We start from the raw sequence: 23,885 nt of genomic DNA, 5'->3' as shown, positions 1-23,885 counted from the left end.
AACCACTGGGATAAGAGGACTAATCTAAGAAGCACGTATATGTAGGTGTAAATGACTCAATTTTTCTTCGAGTGCTCTTTATTTTTCTGTCTATTTTACATCGAATAACAATAAACTATTTTTCTCTCTGATAGATTGACCCAACACTGATCGATGTGAATGTATTGATGGCTGTCCAACTGTTGGTGGAATCACTGGGAAGCAGTGTGCCAAACTTGTTGCAGATCATTTTTCAATATATTCTCTTTGATTTCCGCATTTGGAGTAAGAGTGATTTTCCTGTTAGAATTGGTAAGTGAATATTTTATAAGTTTTTTTGACAAGACTAGAGTACCGAGATCATTTACAGATATTAAAAACACTGAACATTGTTTCAGAGATTTGGCAACAGCTCCATCCATATATGGGCATTATGTAAATGAGCATGCAAGTTACTGTAATTTTGCCGCCTTTATAAAATGTAACCAGACAATTTTTTTTCCATATTTTTTCCAAAATTTTGATCAGTTAGCCAGTGAAAAGTAACGTCCATTTAGTGCAAAATTGTCAAAAAATTTTTAAACAATTGTTAAAATTGGTAAAATTTACACTACAATTTTGATGGGAAAATTTACAGCACCAAAAATGTTAAAAAATCCACAATTTATATACAGATACTCTTTCTTTCCTTTAAATGGCCCTAACACACAGCTTGTCAGAACACTGAGCAGTCCAAAACTTTCAGTCATTTCGAAAAGTGTAACAATGTCCACTTTAAATATATATTTATGTATCCACTCAAAGCAAATTACGTGGCCTTACACTTCACCGAGACTATCTGTAATCTGATTAGTTTTATCATTCATACAATGTGTTTATCAAGCGTACCATTAACTATTACTTGTTTGTTTTTTCAGGTCACATTCAGTATCTTTCAACTATTATCAAAGACCAGCGGAAACAACTCCGAAAGAAATATGGAGTACAGTTTATGTTAGATGTGATAAGAAACTATTACTGGTACGAGTCACTATTAAAACATTTCTGTAGTTTTTAGATAACATTACAGTGAAAATACGTAGAAAAAAGCAGTTACAGCTCGTAGGACCCAATGCTGTCTCATTTACCATAGGGCATATACAAATAATTGCTGTCTATTACTATGCAGTGCATACAAATAAAGGTTTATATAGTTAGATAAATTTTTTCTTAGCTTTCAAATGGGAAATGCTTGCCTAACATCAGTCGTCATGCTTTCACCGCAGCATATTCGGTAAATTAGCCTGAAACACGTTGGCTTCACCCTTTTCGGTTCAAATCATGATTCACAGAAAATCAACATCACATATATTGTAGTGACGTACTCCATATACTGTCACTGTCAGGCCAAGTTAGTAAAATCATCATGTTTATGTATGCCTTGCAAAACATGTCGGTGAAAATCATGTTTATGTGTTTATGCTTCCATATTTCAAAGTACATGTATTCCCTATCAGAGTGTACCAAAAACTTAACTATTTCTATTTGCAAATTTTGCAAACTATATCTGTTGTCTTTTCTCATCAGTTCACCAAATCATGGTTTGTCTCCCGAGGATGCGAGAACTATCAGGGTATCACTACTTGGTTTAGTCAAATACTACGTGAGCAAAGGTATTGAAATTGAAGAGGTCATGAGCATCATCAACTTCCTGACTGCAGCAACTGAAGATTCACTGGTAAGTGATGAATATTCATCAGTTACATGAATATTCATGAAGCTTCCGCGATTTCATTGGTTGTTAATACAGAAAGGAGAGGCAGTTCAAAGATAGTTCAATTCCATTGGTGTGTGATGATTATGAATATTCTTGATGTTGCTCAATTGGTCGTATTTGGCCGTAAAAATCCATGTTCAGAAAGTAATATATTTTTGTAACAATGATTTGTTTTCTAATGCATGTTTAACTAAATATCTCAGCTTTTCATGAAGTAATTCAGTAATTTCACATGCTGACTAACAGAACAGTGAATGCGCGACTTTGCTTGCCTCTGTAACTTAAAACGTGCAAGTTTTTGCACGGCTCAATAATTCCCACTGCACTCTAACACTTTGCTGTTGGCAATTCTATCACCGCTGTAGTCTACCGGTATGACAGAATCACATAAAAAAAATCAAGCTTTTATTTACTTCTTTCTCCTGTTCAGCATTTGCCAACAAACACCACATCACTTCTTCCTGGAAGAAAGAGTCATTTGAAACTAATATTCCCCAAAAGGACAAAAATAAACAACCCAAAGTTTATACATATGCAGCTTTTAATAAACAGTTTCAAAGATAATGAATATTTAGTACTCGGACCATACACAGGAACCCTTACGTTTTACTAGTTTGTATTTTTTTCATGTTTCAACAATGTTTAAAGATATGTATTGATGAATAACAGCACATAAGAATATGGTCTATTTAAATTTGATCTCTAAAATGAATTGATAAGAGAAATATAGACACATTCAGCAAGCATTTATCCTATTTGGTCTACGGTGTTTAGGGATGACACATCAGAGTTTCTCATCATATTTTCAACATTTTGCCGGGGACGAAATTGTAGGCTTTATTCTTTCCTTTCCCTGTCAGACCTGACCTTTACTTTTCGTCAAAATTGTAAGAATGAGCCTTTTGCCAAATTTATTAATATTTTCATGTCTAACAATAACAACAATAATCAAAGTTGTTCAGGATCTCTTCCACAATTTTAAAGTATGTGATTGCAGAATTAAAAAGAGAATCTTTATGTAGCTTTACTGAAAAATGTTATTGTGCTTTTTGCTGTTAGTTCCCTGCAGGCTCTGCCATGGTTCGATTTATATATGTAGTGGCTCAGCCAATAGTAGCGTAGCATAGTTTAAGCATTGCATGATGGGTCTGCGGCTTATTTCAGTGCCAAGCCCCTGTAATCCGTGGTTACACATGACCTTGTGCAAAAACCACTAAGGGTGTTGTGTATTTTTAATAACCATACATGAAATCTAACTTCTTTCAGTGTAAGATGTACCTTGAGTTTGTGAGTTCAAACAATTACATATCATGGGGAGGGGGCAAAGCAGGGGAGGTGGAGTGTCCCTTTCCAAAAATCAACCCCTCTGTTTAAATTACTGTTGTCTTTGTCGGGTCAAACCATCGTACACAGACAAGAGTGAAACGGCTCAGATTCAGGGATCCTCAGTGATGTTTAATAGTACAGTTGAACATTGCATTACTATCCTCAACCCCATGGTAGTGGACAGTGTATGAACAGCCATTCTGTAGACAGACAGCGAATCACCCACTTAAACTATTCCCACAGTAGAGATGATTTGCTCTGTTAATGTTGTTCATGGTGTGTTATTCTGTCGAAGTTCCATCGAAGGCATCCCTATCAACATCTTCAAAGATGCGATCTCATTTTAACGATTGAAAATGAAAAGTTTCTCAAAAGATAAGCCGATTTTAGACTTTCCTTTTTTTTCTCTTGTATATGCCATTATTCTTTGCATGATGCCATGTTTATCTGTACCTTTTACTGTTTGTCTTGTAGTTTCTTTGTTTCTCCCTAAAAGATAATGTATCCTGTTGTTTTTCTACTGTCCCCCTTTTTGCAGTGTTTTTTGTTCGGACCTTTTCGAGTTTCTTCAGTGGTAAGTTGAAAATTGTCAAAAAAAAAACAAGGACCATGACATGAACTCCAAAGAATTCCATGCTAACATGCCATGAACATCAATATTAAAAAAAAACTGCATCATACAGTAGTTAGACCATTTTGTTATCAGTCGCACTTCCATCTGCTAAAATTGTGTTCTTTGTAATGTAAATATGTGCACGCAAAATAATGATGTCACTCTTTGGTGTGTGCGGGATGGGCATCTTTGCTGCGAGATGAGCCAGGCAACAGCTAAACAGCAAGCTTTCTCCTCGCTATGTGCTGATAATCTCAAGACTTGATTTGAAATGAAATGTGAAACCTTGAAATCACTGTTCCAGCGATGTTGAACAGATCTACATGCAACTTTTGATGTGTGAAAATTTTTTTGTGCAAAAAGATTTATTTATTTGATCGCATGGTTTGCCTGCATACTTTATGATTTTATCTGACAAAATTTTTTTTTTAACAGTCCTAATTTATTTTGTTTTTTCTACTATGGCCATTCCACTGCATGAAAAACGTTTATTTTTAAAAACCAGGAAAAGATACCAAAATGCACAAGAATTTAGATACCAGTCACCATCAGATGCACTAGTTTGATTATCCTGTAGTCAATCAAAATTTTGTACCTTTCTGTCATGTGACACAGTATTATCAGGCAGTCTATGAGTTGAATGGTAATCATTATCAACAATGACAGAAATAAATGCATACGAAAACCAAGGATTACATGGACATGACCTTCTCTTATCAGTGAAATCAACATCAGCAGAAAAAGTTCTTTCAAATAAAGTATTCACTAGACAAATCGATCCCCAAGGAAAGACAAGGTTCACTGACATCTAAAGTGATATAATAATAATTAAACGTCTCATCTAGTAAATCTTTTCTTCATTCATATCACATACAAAGTACAAATAAAATGAGTAATACCATTACAATTGGTAATGTTAAGGTAGCAGGGTAGTATCCAGGTATCTTGTCCATTTCAATGGCTCTCAGACTAATGAGTTGTCAGCTGAAATTCACATCTATTGTCTTGTAATGATTATTAACATTTAATCAGGGATGATAAGGTGAGGAGAACATTCCATAACATAACTTACTCATCAAAGATTCTAACTTTTCTGTACAATAATCCATGTTATTTTATATGTCGAGAGGAAGGACATAATGTTGTCATAAAATGTATTGTGTCATTGTTTGTTGGAAGTGCAGTTGGTTGGCATTTGTTGAAATTCAGTTCACTTTCGTCTTGCCATACTGTGACATTCTCACTGAGTTCAAGCAATGGTGTAATGCAGAGAAAGTAAACACACTCGTATAAAGAATGTCATATTTCTTCTCTCATATCTCGTATTCCAATCGCTTATCTTTCAAAAATATTATGCAGAACAGTCACCAGGTTTCAGATGCGTCTTTTGAAACAAAGTCGTCATTCTCAACGTTGTAGCTTGTACGCCATCTTGGCTTTTTCACAGCCAACAATGTGTTCTTATTCACATGTGTATTGTATGTCAAAAATTTCCTGAATGATTTCTGTCAGTTTTCAAAGATCATAAAAAATGCTAGAAATTTTGAGCAACATGCAGATCAGATAAAGTTTGCGTTGTTAGTGTCAATATGGCATGATCACAGATTTTTCAGCTATTTTTAACTGTATTGACACAATATCAGTAAGTTCAGCAACAAAAATTAAAAAATACAAAAAAAAATAAGTAATAAATACGTAAAAAAATGACTTCACATATGTTCAACTTGGCGGAAATGCACTCGTCTTCATAAAGAAAATGTGTTTTCTCATTCATTCTACCGGCGTTCAGTACTTTGTGATTGGTCTGTGGTAAATTCCAAGTTTGTAAACCAGGCATAGTGTTTGCTGCATTCACTAGCGCTGTATGTACATGTATCTTGGGTCAAACAGCCAAATCATACCACTCACATCAGTACATGGCTATTGAATATCTGCAAGACACCAAAGAAATTCCGATTCTTACATCATGTGACGGTCATGTGATTTGTCACCTGCTTTTTCATAGAGAGTGCATCCTTTATCTGTTGCGTCCCTTACAGATCATAGAGGTGATAGAGATGTTGATTTCACTGTTGGAGAGTTCCGGCAAAGATCAGTTGTACTTGTTGCTTTATGAACCCGGCTGTGCTGATCTGCTGTACAACATGATAGCAAGCAAGCACTACTCGGAAGCCGTCAAACTGAAGGTCTTCAGGGTAAGACATGGCTTCTTTTTTTTTATCATTTCCCTTTCAGTCCTGATTTCCATCAGTGAGATTTAAATTCAATATGCATCATAAAAAATCTAAAATGTTTGTGAATAGTGGTATTGTTTTTCTGTCATCTTTCCATCGCATAATTGAAAATGGCATCGATCTTTTGGTGTTAGAAAAATGATCTTTTGGTGTTAAAAAATGTAAATTTTAAATGCCAGCTTCTGTGAAATAGAGTTCTTTCTTTCTATGATAAGGATGAAAAAAACTTTCAACTCAGCAACATGTGTGTCATTTCTGAGATTAATAATTACAATTTGTAGTGGTGGTTTACCAGGGACTAACATGATTATTCTGGTGATTTCTCTTTTAGCTGTTCAGCACCATGATGAGAACTGACAAGGTTTACGAGAAGAGCAAGACAAGATTACGATTGCTGGACATTGGTTTCTCTGGTCTGACCATGTTGATGGCCAACCAGCCCATCAGCCTGAGCATGGCCATTGGTCTGGTGGAACAGGTTGCTGGTATGTACAACCTTCCCTTCTTTGCCTCGAATGGTTCTGATGGCAAGAATTATCATCTTTGGTATATTTTGTGGTGACAGTGGGCATACCCTTTCACCTTCAAGACTGCTCATCAGTGGTCACCTCAAGCCTGATTTATCACATTGTGAATGAACGTAGGATTGCAAGGAAGACGAAAGGTCTTTCCCTCTCTTAAAAACTTGCAAATTTAATTAAAGGAGCATTTATTTCTCATTGAACCTTTTGTGAAATGATGTCGCAAAAGTTCTCTCAGACATAATCATGTGAAATACCAAATGGAAATCAAAATATTGGTTATTGCTAGGTAGATGTCATTGGACCAGGTTGGTGTAAATTTTTGTGTTCTCTTAGTTTGCACAAGTAACAGCTTTGTTGAGAAATGAGAGTCGAAGCACAAACAATAGAATACCAGATAATTTACATGAAAATGTTTTTCATCCTGTTACAGCCAGAGCCAGGTCAAACTGGTACATGTAAGTGGTTACAATATCAGTACTTCATCAAAATCTTCTTTCCCATTTCATTTTGCAGATATCTATGTTAATTATGCTGGCATTATTGCAGTGCTACAACTGGTTCACCACACGGACATAACAATCAGGTTACAAGTATGTCGCCACGTCATACACGCACTTTACATGAAATCCGCAGCTGCTGGTCAGCTCAGTAAACAAGTCGGATGGCAAGATACCATCGTCAGATTATTTATTAGGAAAACTCTAGAGGAGAAAGACAACAAGTCAACCAACACTGCCGAACCTGAAACTGACTTGATGTCGTTTGATGACGATCATGATACGAAAAGCGTAGATGGAGTACAGACGTTACGGACTCCCGATGATGAAATGTCAGTGTCGAGTGAAACCGGTTTGATCCAGCCAGAACCAGATTCGGCCAGCCCAGGCCAGTCAAGTGTGGTTTCAGCCAGTGCCTCAACTGACACCCTCCCAACAGTCACAGACAAATCAGTGCCAACATCTGACAGCGGCGTCAGCATGGGCTCGTACAAGCAGGAGTCGCGGAACAGTTTCCCTGGCGAGGTGATCCAGGATTCGCCGGAATTCCATTCATTGGATGACGACGACCACGCAATGCAGGAACTCAGTGACATGCTGGTGGAGATTTTGTTCTGTTTGATGTGGAGGGGTGTGACTGGCTCAGATGAAGAGGCATGGAAGGTAACAACAATAAAATATGTGTATACTTATGTTCTAAACGCAGGGTAATCATTGTATGCATTGACACAGTGTACAGTTCGGTAAACGAGTTCTACGTTCATCGTGTCTGTCAGTCAATGAGTGTGCTGTTTTACAATGCCCTTCACCCCATCTCCTCATACTGGTCCAACTTCATCATTAAAAACCACAGGTTTGATTAAACCATTGGTAATTAACCCTTTGAGTACTGTAATAAAAATCAGGGGTCACCTAGCAAATTTTGGTACCAGAGAAACAATTAACTTTACATATACTGATATTTGAAATTCAAAATGGCTGCTCACTGTGTGTTAACTCTGTGGGAAAAGTTAAACTTTCAATTTTCACAAAACTAAGATGGTAAAATTTTATTTACTCCAAGAGCCTTCAGAACAACCCACACAAGGGGTAGATCAGAAAATACTGTTACCGGTAATAAAAATTTGAGTGCGTATATCAATCCCCTAGGCTCATTAACAAACAATGGGAAGAAATGTGTAATTTCTACTTTTTTGGTAATTCTCAATTTTAACAGGAAAGAGGCAAGATTATTGCATGTATTGATGTGTTGTCTGAGGAATATGAGTTGATAAGGCCACCTGGTGAACTGAAGAGATTGCTGCTGCAGAAGATGCTTGAAGCTTGCATTTCAGATGTGAGGGACTCGACAGTGGCGTCAGCTACTTACACGGAGAATGCCCTCAAACTGATCAAAGCCTTGCAGTATTTCCTGCTGGGTGATAAGTCCGAACAGGAGCATAAATGGCATCAGAAGGTAAACAATGTGAAGATACTTCCTACGTTTTGTAGCGGAGTCTGAATCAACTGTGGGTGTAGACGAGAGCCGGCAAAACCAACCAACTACCGTACATTTCCATGCCAGCGACTTTTCACAAAAAAAGGAATCTTGCTCAGTGATATGCGAGTGTTGCATCACAAACTTAAGTCTATCTTTACAATAAAAATTATTTACAGCTTTCGAAAGTCTCACAAGAAATATTATTGTTGTTATTTTAACAAAAAATTAACATGTGAGGCATTATGCAGTCATAAACGACTAGGAAATATCTGTGGACATCTGTTGGTCATGTCAGCTTTGGATATTATAGTACAATCAATCTTGTCTAGATTTGGCTACATTCACTTCTAGCTTCTGAACAGGAATTCTTTTTACATCATCATATCAGAAAGTAGTATCCCTGACAGTTGTTTCAGGTGTTTATCCGATCATCTGTGTGTTTCTCTGTCTCACAGCTTGTAGACACCTTGATGTTGTTGCTGGATGCACTCAATGTCTGGGAGCAGACGTTTGGTGAAGGTGACTGGGTTGAGATGGCTCAGATTGGAATTAGAATACTCCTGGGATTTGCTTCGCAGAATGATATCGAGGTAAGTTAGTGATCTGACTGTTGTTGCTGTCTTTCAGCTTACTACTCTGTCACTGATACACTGTACACATTATGAAGCAAATATATTAGGGGCTTGATAACCATTGTAATATTTTTATGTCACAGAAAAATTACCTTGATTGTGTTGAGTTTGTCGAATACATATTGGCTTGACACCAATAGGGCTGTTCACAAATCTTCTCTCATTGATATGCAAAAATAAATAGATTACACCTCTGAAATTATGCATGCAAGAATGACGGAAATGCTACTTAGTAGGCAACTACTAGTGTTACAATAGATGCTAAAAGATAACAGCCCAGGCTACAACCTGCAACAACAGCCACGCAAGCAACACTGACAAAATTTGTCCACATTACAAGCAGACTGTCTGATGTCAGGCTCGTGCAGCTATATTGAGTATCAGACCTGTAAACGCGAACAGTGTTATTAAATTGACAAAACTTATAGCTTTTCAAAGGTATTCCCTTCAAGAAGGCCTTTGAAATGTAATATTTTGGAAAGATCCAACTGTTCTGTACACGACAATTTTTCCTTGTAGTCAAAATCTACTGAGAATTCCTCTGTACCATTGATTGTTTACCCTGACAGATAATTTTCGATTTCATCCTTTCTCTAGCTGTGTGCAGCATCAGCAGCCAAACTCCACATCCTGTTGGAAACGAGGCCCATTGCGTCAACTCCGGAAGCTTGTTATTTGCTTGGTTCTGTAGACAAAGCATTAGTCAAATCACTCAGAGGTGAGTCTACATTAAATATTTTTAAGATTGGAATTTTACAACCTAACCCATACTTTGGATGAGCCTTGGAAAGTGGTACATCTCACCATCAAAGCTAACCAATGACATTATCCAAATTGATCACATGTTCTGTTTCCAACCAATCAGGTGACAAGAAGACCTACTCCTTTCTGATTCCGTTGATGCGGGCTGTGGTGGACAAATGCGCAGAACCACTGGACATGAAATCCCATCTGCCAGATTTGCCACTGACCAGCATGAGTCCAACGTTCTTTGAAGACTTTCAGGTCTATTGTCTGTCTACAGAATGGAGAGGTTTCATTGAGAAACAGGTGAGAAGGGTACAGCGGATGAAGCGCCCCCTAGTGCCAGTGTGCAATAATTGTGAAAGGTTGTGAATGCCGTATTTGAAGTGAGCCAATGGTTTGTCTTTCAATTGGCCTTTTTGAAAGTCAGCTCTCACTGTTTCTGAGAAACAAATTCAGTTTCCAAATTTACAGATGTTATCTTTCATTGCTGTACCATCATATTGAGTCCAGATTATTAGTTTTTGCAAAACCCACTGCAGCAAAATAGCTACACATGCTTTCAACGGCCATTTTGTTCTGCACTGTCATATTCAATCAAAGCACCTAAAATCTCTCAACACATGTATTCAAATATCAGTCAACTTTTACTGTAGACCTCATATGTTGGACTGTGTACTGAAGGCACAGGTCAGGGGGCTTTGGAAAGAATGAAAAATATAGTGGTAACATGTTGTGATTTTTTTCAACATCTGCATACAGTTTGAACAGAAGATTAAGATTTTTGTCTGGCACTGTAATCACAGACATACTGTCCATCCATGATCATGACTTCGCCTGACACTTCTCTTCTTCTCTCCACAGGTCCTACCTGTTATGAAGCAGTACGCGCTGACAAACTTTGCCGAGACCACAGTCAACATGTCCAAGTATTGGTGTGACTGTACAGAGGCAGTCAATGTCAGTATACACTTCAGAGAAAGGGAACGTGGAGAAAGCAAGCTAAAATTCCAGGTAATTTTACACACATTGCACATTGTATAACCAATTTAGTCGGATGATCAGCTTTCATGATATTCAGGGTCTTCTTTGCAGGTTTAGAAATCTTTCATACAACCCCCATGATTTATCAAAATAAATGTATTATAGAAGAAGAAATATGACAGTTACTCACAATTCATACATATCTTCCCAATCTTCAAAGAGACAGTGAGAGATGTAAGAATATTCTGCTTATCTTGTCGTCTAATCATTTACATCTTTCTGTGTGTCTAGGACCAAATTACTGAACCATTCATGAAACAGAGAAAGATAGAGAATGCCAGATATGGAGCGGCATTGAACCAACTCAGAAATCAGCACATCTCAACTCTCAGACAGTGGAGGGCCAGCAAACGATTTCTGACGGGAGAGAGAGGTGCTTGGGCAGAGAGGTACAAGACAGCCTTGCATTATAGTGTCCAGTACTGTACATTAAACTCTCTGTGAGAAAGTGTGTGATTAGAGGTGTCAAACTGAAGTTGAAATTGTTGAATGTTTACTTTGTAACCACAGAAATGGATATGATGGCACTGATAAAATGATATTATGCCATATTTTGTCAAACAAGATTGTTGCTTTGTATAGCAACGTGCAAATTTCAGATTGTCAGATTTTGTGTAGACTTTATTTCATGATTTTTCAACTCAGGGTTTTTAGAGATTTTGCTACACATGTAGAACTCTCCAAGGAACCAAACATGAAATAATTGTTTTGTTGGGCTTGTACAGGAGTCCAAAAGTGAAATAATTGTTTTATTGGACTTGTGCAGGAGTCCCCAACCAGTTTACTGGAAGCTGTCAATGACGGAGAACTTTTCCAGGATGCGGCCGAAACTCACCCAGAATTACAACTTTGATCGACATATAGACGCCGCTCAACAGAGGGACAATATAGGTAAGAAAAAACTAAGGATATTATGACCCACGACCAGTTTACTTTCATGAACCAAGTCAGTCTCTATAGAATGTGAAATGGTGAGAAAACAGAAAGCTTTTCACTATTGGGAGGAACAATGAGGTCTTTTGAGCTGAGTTTAAAGAAAAAAAGGAATGGAAATATGTTGAGTGAAAATTGTAAATTGTAACGAACATTTTTAGCCATGTTGACATAAAAAAAGAAAACGTGATTTGGAAATTAAGGAAAGAGTGGAAATCTGTTAGGAATAAGTACTCATTTTCTGTGTAATGCCCCCTTCTAAAAATGTTTATTCTTGGAGGGTAAAAAATTTCACATACCCATTCTGAACAACCCTTCAGAAATTTAACGATGCCTCCCTACAGTGATTTCCATGAAACCATTTATTAGTGTTGTCCCATTACATACTCTCATGATTGTTTCCCAGGAACTGCAATTTCATCATCCACTGAGGCGTTGCCGTTAGCCGTTGCCAAGGAAGCCAAGGTGAATGAAATGGAGGATGACATCCTGGGAGATGAAGAGTGGAACGTCATGAGAACTGAAAGGTAAAACTTTGACTTGGTATCCATGCTTTATCTGCAAACAGTTGGCAAGTCAGTTACATATCATAGAAGTGCATTTCCAGTCTGTGACAGGTATATTGCTAACTATGGTGTGCGTCAGAGTCATTTCTGTGTCTGATAATTTCTTGTTCCAGGTGTGAAAACAGAGTATGATACTGCCATGTGTTTAGCTGTCAAGTTTAAATGACAGTAGAAGATCGCAACAAATTGTGACTGTTAAATTGTATTTAGTGTGTATGATGGAAATCATGGTAATGTCAAAATGTGAAAAATTGGTGCCACTCACAGTTTTCACTGGACAGTAAACTTTCTGCCCACAGTAAAAAATTACAGAAGGGGCATAGATCTAAATCGGCAGTCTGTGTAAGATTATGACAGAACAAATCAAGGCGATGAAAGAAAATCATGGAAATGTGTTTCCGATTTCAGTTCTAAAGAAGCTGAAGGAATGAAGGAGAAGACAGTGGTCAGTGAGGAATGTCAGTTGGTAACTATCATGGAAGTCATACCTGGCAAGTTAGAGGTCACTAACTCATACTTGTATTTTATTGATGGATCACCAGATAAAGATGAAGGTAAGATCGTTGATATTTGATTGATTTTTGATTGATTGATTGATTGATTTAAGTGTGTGTGTATTAGGAGTCGTGTGTGCGCAGTTTTCTATTTGACACTGTTTGTAGTCACTTACTGTGGACAGTGTATAAGAGATTTGTTCTGGCCAAAGAAGCCATAATGTTACTTGATTTGTTTGTTTGGTGTTCATGAAGGTATTACTTTTGCAAATAAAGAGTGTAGGGAATAGGCAGCACAATAGACATATGAGTAGTATGGAAATTGTGTGTTAGAAAAAACTATTTGCACTTGGAGTTCATCAAAATGTTCAACACATTTCTCAAAAAATCAGTATTATGTGGTCAAAGTCAGGGTTGAATGTATTGAAATTTTCAGTGGTATGAATGTGTCAGTATACATGATGGTACATAATTAACCCTCTCAGTGCCAAAGTCAATTTTTGTCAACTGTATGACACAGACAATTGTTTTCTTCAGATCCCGACAATTTCCTCTTTTTTCCAAAATTTTGTTCAAAAACTGTAGCCAATAAAGAGTGATGTCAATTTGGTCTAAAATTATCAAAAAATGGCACAAAAAAATTCTATAAATTGTGTAAAGTGTTACACTACTGTAGAATTTTGATGGGAAAAATTATTGCACTCAAAGGGTTAATCTTCATTGGAGATGAATTGAAATGATTTCATTTTTTGATTTCATTGTGTTTTTTATGCAGGCGGAGGTCAAGACTTCAAGTGGGCTTTGTCACAGCTTAGAGAAGTACATCTCAGAAGATACAACCTTAGAAGAACAGCAATTGAAATGTTTTTAATTGATCAAACTAATTATTTTATCAATTTTCATGATAAGAAGGTAAGACAAAAGATGCACAAACTTTCTCCAAAACAATTATATATTCTTTTTTTGTTTTTTTGTTGACCGGTAAATGACAATTTGTGAAATGTTGTTTTAATCGATGTCCCAGTTTGTCTGCTAACACTAACACTAAGTCACTATATTCAACAGATCAGAAATAAAGTGTATGGTCGCATCATTGGGCTTAGGCCGCCAAATCTGTATTACTACGGTGCCAAGAGCCCAGCTCATCTACTCAAAGCATCCGGTCTGACACAGAAATGGGTGAGCAGGGAGATCTCCAACTTTGACTATTTAATGCAACTGAACACCATCGCTGGAAGGACGTACAATGATTTGAATCAGTATCCAGTAGTAAGTGTTTTGTTTCAGATATTTTTATCAGCCACAAAAGCTCCAGATGGTCACCATTAAGTTCAATAAAAAATATCCATACCATGTCAAAATGTTTGGGATGTCTTCATGAGTTTATTGTAAATCTGAAAAGTTCTACACACTTCTGGTTTCTTTTGTACACTATTAATTTAAAAGTACTATTATGTCATAAACATGCAGAACTCCCATGGCAGAAGTCCTCCAGAACGCATTCTTGCAAAGACATAACTTTGCCAACAAGCCTTTATGTTTTCCTGTCGATGTCCTAGATCCTACCTACCCACAAAAGGCCAACTGTCTTGATGCCATCAATCTGGGGGTTTAATAGCCAATAATGCCATCGTCAAATTGTCACATTTTGCACGATGTATGATAAAGTTTACAAATTTATAGTGAACTTCTCTGATGGCTCCCACTTGCCTGATCCCTGCATGTTTTGATGAACTAAAAAAATGAACATTAGATAAATCAGTAATTTGTGTATGTTACAGTTTCCATGGGTGCTGCGTGACTACACCAGTGATGTACTGGATCTGTCCAACCAGGAAGTGTACAGGGATCTCTCCAACCCATCGGAGTTGTCAATGAGAAGAATGTGGAGGAGGTGCAGAACAAGTAAGTATTTTCACAATGGCATTGTGATTTTATGAATTGTCAATTAAAAAAATTTATCATTACTGTATGACTGTGAGGATTACAATGGTGTATGTGATCAAGGAATACCAGTATCAAGTGTACCACTGAACGGAATTTTCTTGAAGTTTCCCATTTGTCAAGAAAAACATCATGGCACTTGATCAGTATTTTGTGCAATGTACTTGTACATCTACCGTTTATTGTGTGTACCCTTCTCAGTTTTATCAGATCCATCGATATCCTAGTCTTTACCCAGATCCCAATGTGGGTCTTATAGCAATCCCATAGGAAATTATCCAAGGCAATATGGCATCTATCCAAATGCATTCTGGTATACCAGTTCAGTTGTTTGCCAGTGTATCATAATGGAAACAGCATATTGCCCTTAACTATATTCTAAATACAAATAAGTGTTGTATTAGGAACAATAATTGCTCCAAGAAGTCTTTTCATTAAAAATAAAAACATTCCTAGTGGTGTCTTGGTCACCAAGATGGCAGCTGAGCTCAGAAATTTTTCTATTGTATTTCCCCCGACCCGGCTGATATCAGTAGCCTTGTTTTGGGTATTGGCAGCCTCACTTTTGGTCTTGTTAACAGATATTATTGATATCAATGCATGTAATGTATCAGTAATTCATAATTTGTGTATTTCAAAACCAGGTATGAGAATTTTGAAGACCCATCAGGGACCATTGACAAGTTTCACTACGGTACTCACTATTCCAACGGACCAGGTGTCATGCACTACATGGTTAGAATGGAGCCATTCGCTGCATTGCACATACTGCTACAAAGTGGCAGGTGAGTTATCAGCCATACATGTTTTGCAGATGGCAAACAGTGTTTTGCAGTGAAAAACAGCTTTGAAATTTGACTAGTATATCCTGCTTGTTGCTTTTACCAAGACTGATATCATTAGATGCTTTATTTTTAAAGATCTTAAGTTTTATGTTTTCTTTCTCATACAAGATTTGACTGTGCCGACCGACAGTTTCATTCCATTCCAAACACCTGGCAATCTCTCATGGAAAATGCAAATGACGTCAAGGAGCTGACTCCAGAATTTTTCTACCTTCCAGAGTTTCTGGAAAACATGAACGGTGAGCCTCTCGTTATGACTTTTCCAGCTCTGTAATGCAGGTTGAAGAAATCATAGAGAAAATTTGGAATTTTTCATGAAAATGTAACCCATAATCTTCTAACAACTCTTTACTCGAACTTGCTAACCCCATTGATAACAATTGGTTTGGGCCAAGCCATAGAGGTGAAGGGTTAAACTTGAAAAGCCCAGAGGATCACTTGTAACTCATAAATGCTGCAGAGATATCCAGACCTCATGCTGATACATCAAAACTTTCATCAAAAGTGAAACCATGAAATAGAAGCACATACTTTCCAAGTTCAGTAGATTCTCTCCTAACCAAGAATGTAGCTACATTTACCCTTTAATTCTGTTTTTTTTCCCACCAAAAATTTTTGGGCAACATTTCAGCAAATTTATGATTTTTTTCTGTAATTATTTTGATAATCTGGACCAAATTGAGTATCAATTTTCATCAGCTTCAGATTTTCACCAAATTTGGGAAAAATCTGAAATAATTTGGCAGGGTTATATCTTATAAAAGTGACAAATATTGACTTTGACACTCAAAGGTTTAACATTGTTGTGTTGATTTCTCTCCTACAGAGTTTGACCTCGGCAAACTTCAGACAGGTGATATAGTTGATGATGTGGTCTTACCAAACTGGGCCAAGTCAGCTGAGGATTTCATTTATAAACACAGAGAAGCTTTAGTAAGTAACGGATATTTCTGGAAATAATCTTCATATATGTAACTATCTGTAGATTATGCATTCATCTTCGCTGAAATGCTTCCGTAGTGGTTCTTCTGAAGAATATTTGTATGCCAGTCATGCAAAGGTTCTACATGTCATCAACTTCTCAGCGAGATGTGTGTTTTCAAGTGTGTGTTTATCTCCCATAAAGACCATGTACCTGTGGACCATATTATTTCATTTGTGGAGTGACATTGGTCTCCTCATCCCCTCTTTGCCCATACAGGATCATCTGAACTTGCGTGAATGGAAAAAAATTTTCCAGTGTTTTAGTATTGTGTACAGATTAAGCCATAGCGTAAGTCAATCAATTGCAGTGTTGAAATTTTTTCAGTATGGAATTCACAGCAACCCTGATTGCATATGATGACCTTTGACCTTGCAGGAGAGTGAGTACGTCTCACAACATTTACACGAGTGGATTGATCTAATATTTGGTTACAAGCAGAGAGGACCAGCTGCTGTTGAAGCTCTAAATGTATTCTACTACTGTACATATGAAGGTAGGTTGCTGACTGCCATTGACTGACCACTGAGGGCAGTAGCATATGGATGTTAACCCGCAGAAGAAGGGAATATTGCATACAAGCATGTATATTGCCCAGATGAACAGTCAATATGACACTGTATGTTCCCAACTTGATATGCACTGCTTGTGTGTATGTAAGTGTCGAGGGCCCTTTAGGCAGGGGTTTCATTAAGAGCCGGCAGCCGGCGAAATTGACCGGTTATTCTCACGATTTTGCCGGCTACTTTTTCGGAAAATTTGAACTCTTTCATCGCTGAAATATTTTTTACCTTCTGAAATGATACGGACAAGTTTCACAAACTGTGTAGTCAAACTTTGCAACAGCTTTTATGTGAAACAAAATTTAGAAGACGAGCGACTACTACGATCGCCTTGTACTACGATGCAGCACGGTCTTGCGTATACTGCCTTAATAAAAATCAGAATTGCAACGGACGATTCTATTGGCTACCTGAATTGCTGATCCCGATGTGGTGACCTTTATATACACCAATAAAAACGTGCGTATACGTACTACACCTGTCGGCTGTCATTAGCTCAATTCAAAATGGTCGATGAACAAATGAAGACGGAAGCAATCGCAAGGTCAAGCTTCTCTGTACGATCTTCGGTTTTGAAGTGGACCAAGAAACAAGAGAAGGATAATTACGTGGATTTAAACTGTTTTCGAAGACAATGACCTGATCTTTTTCTCTCGAAAAACTTCCAGGTTACAGTTCGAATTTTAGGAAGCCGACGTGCGTTGCACCGTGGTAGGCGTAAATGTCAAGGTATATAACCAGCTGGACGTATTATATACTGTTTTTCGGTCTATCGATGCCAATAAAAACGTCACCCAGAGAGTGGTTAAAATACGATCAGACCACTAAAATTCACTACAAAACCATCGTCAGATTAAATCCAAAAGTGAGTTTCTGAACGTACAAATTTCCATATCCTATATCAAGGTTTTACTTTGCATACCCATATAGTCAAATAACCTTGAGGGTCTTTGTTTCTATTTGCGAAATATGTAATGATTGTCAGTTTTTATCGTTATTGTTAAATAGATTATCCTTTTTACCTCCCCAGTGGTATAAAAGTTCTTCATCTACAGATTGCCATACCAAACATCAGGGTTCTTACATTAATTTTTAAAGCATAACATTATACATGAATGAAAATTTTCACATTTACTGTGCTTAAAGGGGGAAATCCCCCTTGTTGATGCCATCCTGGATGAAACACTGATATTTTAATAGAAACTGTCGGGGGATTTCATCAGTTCATGTGTTCTACTTGTACCTCTACATTTCATTGGGGAGTGGTCCGCCTTGACAAATTAATTGGGGTGCCAACATTTCAACAGAGGGGCGATCCCCTACCCCCCTGTCTAGATGTAACACTTACAACATCGTCTACAATATCAAATTTATATCATTAATAATAGTGAATGATTATAGTTTACCTCCCAAAAGCATAGGGGTTCTTAGGTTCTAAGACTTTAGTTTTCTTTGTTCAAAATATCGTCAACATTAACACATTTTATTATTTGTAATTATGAATTATCATATTTAGGCCTAATCTCCCAGGTCAAATGGCTTTTCTGATAGAACACAAATTGCCCCGGAACACTGCTGACAATTCTCCTGAAAATACTAGAAATTCATGTGACTGTGAGCTGTAAAAAGTGAATTTTAACTCATTTTTCAGGGTTTCCGGGCTTCGGCCTAGAGGGGGAACACCCCCTCCCGGACCCTCCCCACGACGACCGCTTTGTGGTCATTGCAGCTGCAAGCCGCCTACTTTTTCATTCTGGCCCCCTACTTCAAAACTTAATGAAACCCCTGCCTTTAGGGGTTCCTCCTTGAAATATTTATATCATTTGGTTTTTCTTTTCATTTTTTCTAACTTTATTTGTTTGATACAGTGATGTATGCATTCTATTCAAGGGTAGGACAGGTTTGAATATCATATTTTTCTAGTCTATGCATGCGTGGCAGTGAGTGAAAATGTTTACTCACAGCGCCAACTCTGTCTTGATTCCATCACTAACAACATCCAGTTTGTATATCAATGATGCTGTACAATGACTGATATTAAAATAATTTGCTGTATGTACTCATTTTGTTGGCTGTTGCTGCGGTCACTAACTCCCACTGACGAAGCGTGCTTCATAGTTCCTAACAACCCATGCTCACACCACAACAAATGGCCAATACCTTTGTTCCAGGGGCCGTCGACCTAGACGCCATCACTAACCCGACCGAGAGGAAAGCCACCGAGGGCATGATCAATAACTTTGGTCAAACACCAACGCAGCTTCTCAAGGAGCCACACCCCCGGAGGCTGACACCGGAAGAAGCTGCCAGGAAAGCCTTGAAGTCGCAAACGCAGACTTTGAACGTCTTTGACTACCTAGCCTTTCTCAAAGCCTTCTTTGTTGAGGTGAGGCATCTGTGATCTGTCCAAACCACAGTGTGGCAGATTTTACTGTACTCTGACTGTACAAGAGATTCTATATTTTAGTTGCTGTTTCAATGTCATTTTAGTTTTTTTTCGAGCATGATCTCACCACCAATTACACAGTCACTTCATATTTTCCATCATCATCATTTGCTCCTGTATAGAAATTAAAAATTAAAATTTTTGACGTAACCTTAACAAAAAACAAAAACAATATGAAAAATTTCTGAAGTAAAGCATGTATATGATAAACAGTACTCCACAGAGCATGGCATAAATTTCATATTTTTATGCACCGCTACTCTTCTTATAGAAGTTCTGTCTTGTCATTTTGCTTTTTTTATATGACGACACAGTCATGTGATTACTATCAAATATTGAATTTTACTGACAGAATGGTATCACAAATCTTTTCAGTGGTATTAGACAAGAATGCAGAATTTTCAACAAACTGTGATCGATCATTTTTGTTTGACTTATTGTTTCCATGGCAACAGGTGTCATCAGCAGACAGCGATTCGTTAGTGTTTGTGCAGGTACCTAAAAGTCAGGCGAGGTCATTCATCGACCACGGAATGCCAGACAACATGGTAAGGAAAGAACGTGAAACCCAAGTGGTTTATGTCCTTGCACTATTTATATGATGCATTGGTCAAAATAAAAAAGTCAGTATGTGAATTTCTTGGACTTTTTTCATATGAACAAGCCCCTCCGAAATTTCCAAATTGTATGCTTGACAGGTGTCTTTGCTATCAACCAGGGTCTGATAATGGAAAATTGTCGTACTTTCAGTACAAAAGCATTATGAAACATTGAAAAAATAGTACAAGAGAAATGATCTATTTATTAAAGATTATGTGCAAAATGCTGCAGTTTGATAAAAATTGTGAAATTTTTCATTCCACTGCGTTTGTAAAGTACAGGTATTTACTCAATGGAAATGTCAGCAATAAGGAATAATTTGCAACACTTCATGATTGAATCTGGTTGGGTCAAAAATCAGTTAAAAACACCTCCCTAATATTCATGATTTTAATTGACTAACATTGCTAGAATTTTAATCTGGCAATTAAGAAAATTTACGTACATTTTATCATAAGTGTTACAATCATGTCATTCGTGTTCCTGTATCACAGATTACAGTCAGTGAACGTGGCGTGTTAGGAGTGCATGGCTGGTTGCCGTACGATAAAATCATCTCCAATTACTTCACTTTTGAAAGGGACCCAACCCTTGTAAGCCCAAAGTAAGTAGTGCTGTGTAATTAGTGTATAGGGTGGTCTGCAAATTGAGGTACAGCAGTCATCTCGCCAAGTACTGGCTTCGTAGAAGTGTTGTGGTGTTTATATGTGCACTAAGAGTAGCATGTCCTTGTAATTCTCAATCTCACAGAAAATATAGATAGTGTAATGACTATGTCACTATAACTTTACAAGGTCATGTTCATCATGTATGTCTTCCATCTCTGAAAGACAAAAATATCAGAGAATAATATATAACTTTGTTCCATATCCAAGGTAGAAAAGTAGAATATGATATAAATGATATATATACTGGTGTGTGTATACACATACACACAAACACACACATTATATATAGATAGATATATACTGGTAGATATATAATATAACAGTGGCTGTAAGTATGAGATACCTGATTGAAAATATGTACATGTGGATTGTCATTGTTGAACTTGTTAACTTAACATTTCTGGTTCACATTCAGGTTCCGCAGAATGATTGGTGGTCCCTTCGCTCCAGGGTTGAAGATTACCCCATCTCTGTTTGTTATTTCCCACGATTCCCGGCTGCTGTTTTCAGGAGGGCACTGGGACAACAGCATACGGCTGCACAACCTGAAGAACCTCAGTAAAGGCAAAAGTACCTCAATAATCACAAGGCATCATGGTAAGTGTGTAGCAGTCACTGAATGTGGTAAATCTTCATTCTGTTTTGGACCACCGGCACCAATATGTACCACTTACCCTGCACTAAGGAAATATCATGACATATACAGTGTGTGAAGCCAATAGTCTGTAAATATGATTTCGCATTTTAGAGGAGCTGCCAATACTTTAGTCAAGGTTACAAAAATGTAACCTTCTCACAAGAATGGTCTGGCCTAAATCATAGACCATAGAAGCAAGATACCATTATTTACTAATGGCAAGTTGAACTTAAGACATTGGAATGAATGTTGACTGTGTTCAACCTCTTTAAAATAGGTGTTCATTTGACACAATTCGTGAACTTTTCTGTAATAGTTTTCAAAGAGTATGCCAAATTTCCACATATATAGTTTACATTATCCCCATGACAACTGTTTTACTCTTTCAGACATTGTGACCTGTGTTGCTTTGGACATCTGTGGAACTCAGCTGATTACAGGTTCCAGGGACACAACCTGTATGATATGGGAAGTCACATTCCAGGTTAGTATGTAGAACCATGTGGTGTCAGTCCTGTAATTCACTTATTAATCAAACAGATATACAGTCACAGTAGAAAACAGTGCCTGAGCTATGAATTTTCAAATCCTGCAATGATGCAGGCTATGCTTGATGTGGATATTAAATATTTTTGACACAGTCATTTTCTGTTTGAATCAGATAGTTATAGCATTCTGGTATGCTAGTGGGGTTGCATAATGGCTCCCAAATCATATTAGTGCCAAAGATTTGTGTCAACACACCACTGAGGATGGTGTCTTTCTTATTGGCTCTGTATCACAATATGGAAATTTGATTAGTAATCAAGCTGACATAGATCTGACACCAGTTGATGAAGTTTGTGTCACTGAATAATTTATTGTGTGTGGCTATGTAAATAATACAAACCTCAAGTCAAGTGAATGTATTTGAATGGCTTGTACATACATTAGTTTATACCAAGCAATGTGCGAGTTGAACATCCTTCAATCAAACACAGACAAATGTATCTGAAGTAAGGCAGAGTGTCAATGAATTTCGGTGCAATAATAATTGCTGCCTACTTCTTGAAAGATTGTTCTCTCAAAGTTAATCATTCACATTGTTGGCTTGTTGTGTTTGCAGGGTGGTATAGCCAATGGTTTGGTGGACAAACCAACTCAGACTTTGTACGGACATGACAGTGAAGTCACATCTGTAGCTATAAGTACAGAATTAGACATGGCTGCCTCAGCATCAAAGGTTAGTGGTTATTTCAACGGTCAATAAATCGTCAAGTTCTTTTTTGAAAGTTTTACAAACATGACACTTTCTCCACTGCAACTTTCGATCAGAACCAGTTACAGTGTACTCTCGAGTCCTTGAATGGCTTACTGCTGCTCAAACATTACCCTTTCAATCACAATTTTGTCTTGTAGGATGGTACCTGCATAATCCATACGGTTCGCAAAGGTCATTATGTGCGGACACTAAGACCCCCCTGTGAGGAGCCGTCACTGCTGTCTATCCCCCTCATAGCTGTGTCTGAGGAGGGACATCTCGCCTTCTACTGCGAACAGAAAGCCACAGCACACAGTGGAAAACATGCCTCACCCAAATATCAGGTAGACAGTCTCCCATGCAGATATACACATTTGTACATGAACACACATTCAGATATGTATAATTCCAGTACATGTTCTTGTAGAGACAAAGTTAAAGAAAAGAAGAAATTGATTATGTTGTATTGATGTTCAAATCTGTGTCATGACAGCCATCTTTTCATACCTGTTGAACTCACTTCTTAGTGTTTTGAGAATCATCATCCCATTCAGAGCCCCAACCTCCAATATCCTGATATTTATCCTTCTATCAGTGCATCTTCAGAACACCAAGCCCAATCTTCATACAAAGACAATCAGCTTTACTTAGGGGGCTTCACTATAGCTGGCTTTATGAAGCCACTTAACCCCCCAGCATTATGGTGATTTGTACAACTCTTCAGTGTTCATTCTACAGCCTTGCCCCTCTAATCAACGGTCGTTTTCGCTTTACGCCTCTCAGGACAAACTATCCTTGCATCTGTACTCCATCAATGGCAAGCATCTAGCCAATGAAGTACCAATGCACCATGTGACAGATATGCTAATCACCAAAGAGTACTTGGTGACCGGTGACACTCAGGGAACCCTCGTCATTAGGAATTTCTTCAAGTAAGTAAACTTTCTGTCATTTCCATCCATCCTCATTGTCACTTTGGTGTTTGCAGTATTTCATGTGTAGCACAAACTTTACCAGTTCCACCCCTTTTTTGTTCTGTAGAGGTCCAACTTCACCACAGAAAACAATAGTATCCGGCAAAACCACTGTGGTGGAAAGATGTGTCCCTTAAGATAAAATGGCTCACTACTGACTCAAG

General features: G+C 37.6%; 1 protein-coding gene across 1 annotated transcript in view; it reads left to right on the top strand.

Annotated features, from left to right (window-relative positions):
- The window catches only part of LOC139143704 (neurobeachin-like protein 1), a 63,001-nt gene that overhangs the window by 34,323 nt on the left and 4,793 nt on the right, over nucleotides 1-23,885 (top strand). The window contains 32 exon segments of the mRNA XM_070714232.1: nucleotides 135-291; nucleotides 897-999; nucleotides 1,546-1,696; nucleotides 3,600-3,635; nucleotides 5,714-5,869; nucleotides 6,240-6,393; nucleotides 6,946-7,592; nucleotides 8,146-8,385; nucleotides 8,865-8,999; nucleotides 9,639-9,759; nucleotides 9,907-10,091; nucleotides 10,650-10,799; nucleotides 11,061-11,218; nucleotides 11,596-11,720; nucleotides 12,169-12,289; nucleotides 12,737-12,882; nucleotides 13,598-13,734; nucleotides 13,888-14,091; nucleotides 14,604-14,676; nucleotides 14,679-14,727; nucleotides 15,411-15,551; nucleotides 15,720-15,850; nucleotides 16,438-16,544; nucleotides 16,972-17,089; nucleotides 19,328-19,542; nucleotides 20,058-20,150; nucleotides 20,697-20,806; nucleotides 21,286-21,467; nucleotides 21,897-21,991; nucleotides 22,613-22,729; nucleotides 22,906-23,091; nucleotides 23,531-23,679. Of these exon segments, the coding sequence (XP_070570333.1) occupies nucleotides 135-291; nucleotides 897-999; nucleotides 1,546-1,696; nucleotides 3,600-3,635; nucleotides 5,714-5,869; nucleotides 6,240-6,393; nucleotides 6,946-7,592; nucleotides 8,146-8,385; nucleotides 8,865-8,999; nucleotides 9,639-9,759; nucleotides 9,907-10,091; nucleotides 10,650-10,799; nucleotides 11,061-11,218; nucleotides 11,596-11,720; nucleotides 12,169-12,289; nucleotides 12,737-12,882; nucleotides 13,598-13,734; nucleotides 13,888-14,091; nucleotides 14,604-14,676; nucleotides 14,679-14,727; nucleotides 15,411-15,551; nucleotides 15,720-15,850; nucleotides 16,438-16,544; nucleotides 16,972-17,089; nucleotides 19,328-19,542; nucleotides 20,058-20,150; nucleotides 20,697-20,806; nucleotides 21,286-21,467; nucleotides 21,897-21,991; nucleotides 22,613-22,729; nucleotides 22,906-23,091; nucleotides 23,531-23,679 (4,892 nt within the window).

The sequence above is a fragment of the Ptychodera flava genome, chromosome 11 (assembly GCF_041260155.1).
Source record: "Ptychodera flava strain L36383 chromosome 11, AS_Pfla_20210202, whole genome shotgun sequence".
In the NCBI taxonomy this organism is placed as follows: Eukaryota; Metazoa; Hemichordata; class Enteropneusta; family Ptychoderidae; genus Ptychodera; species Ptychodera flava.
This window is presented reverse-complemented; position numbering and strand designations above follow the sequence as displayed.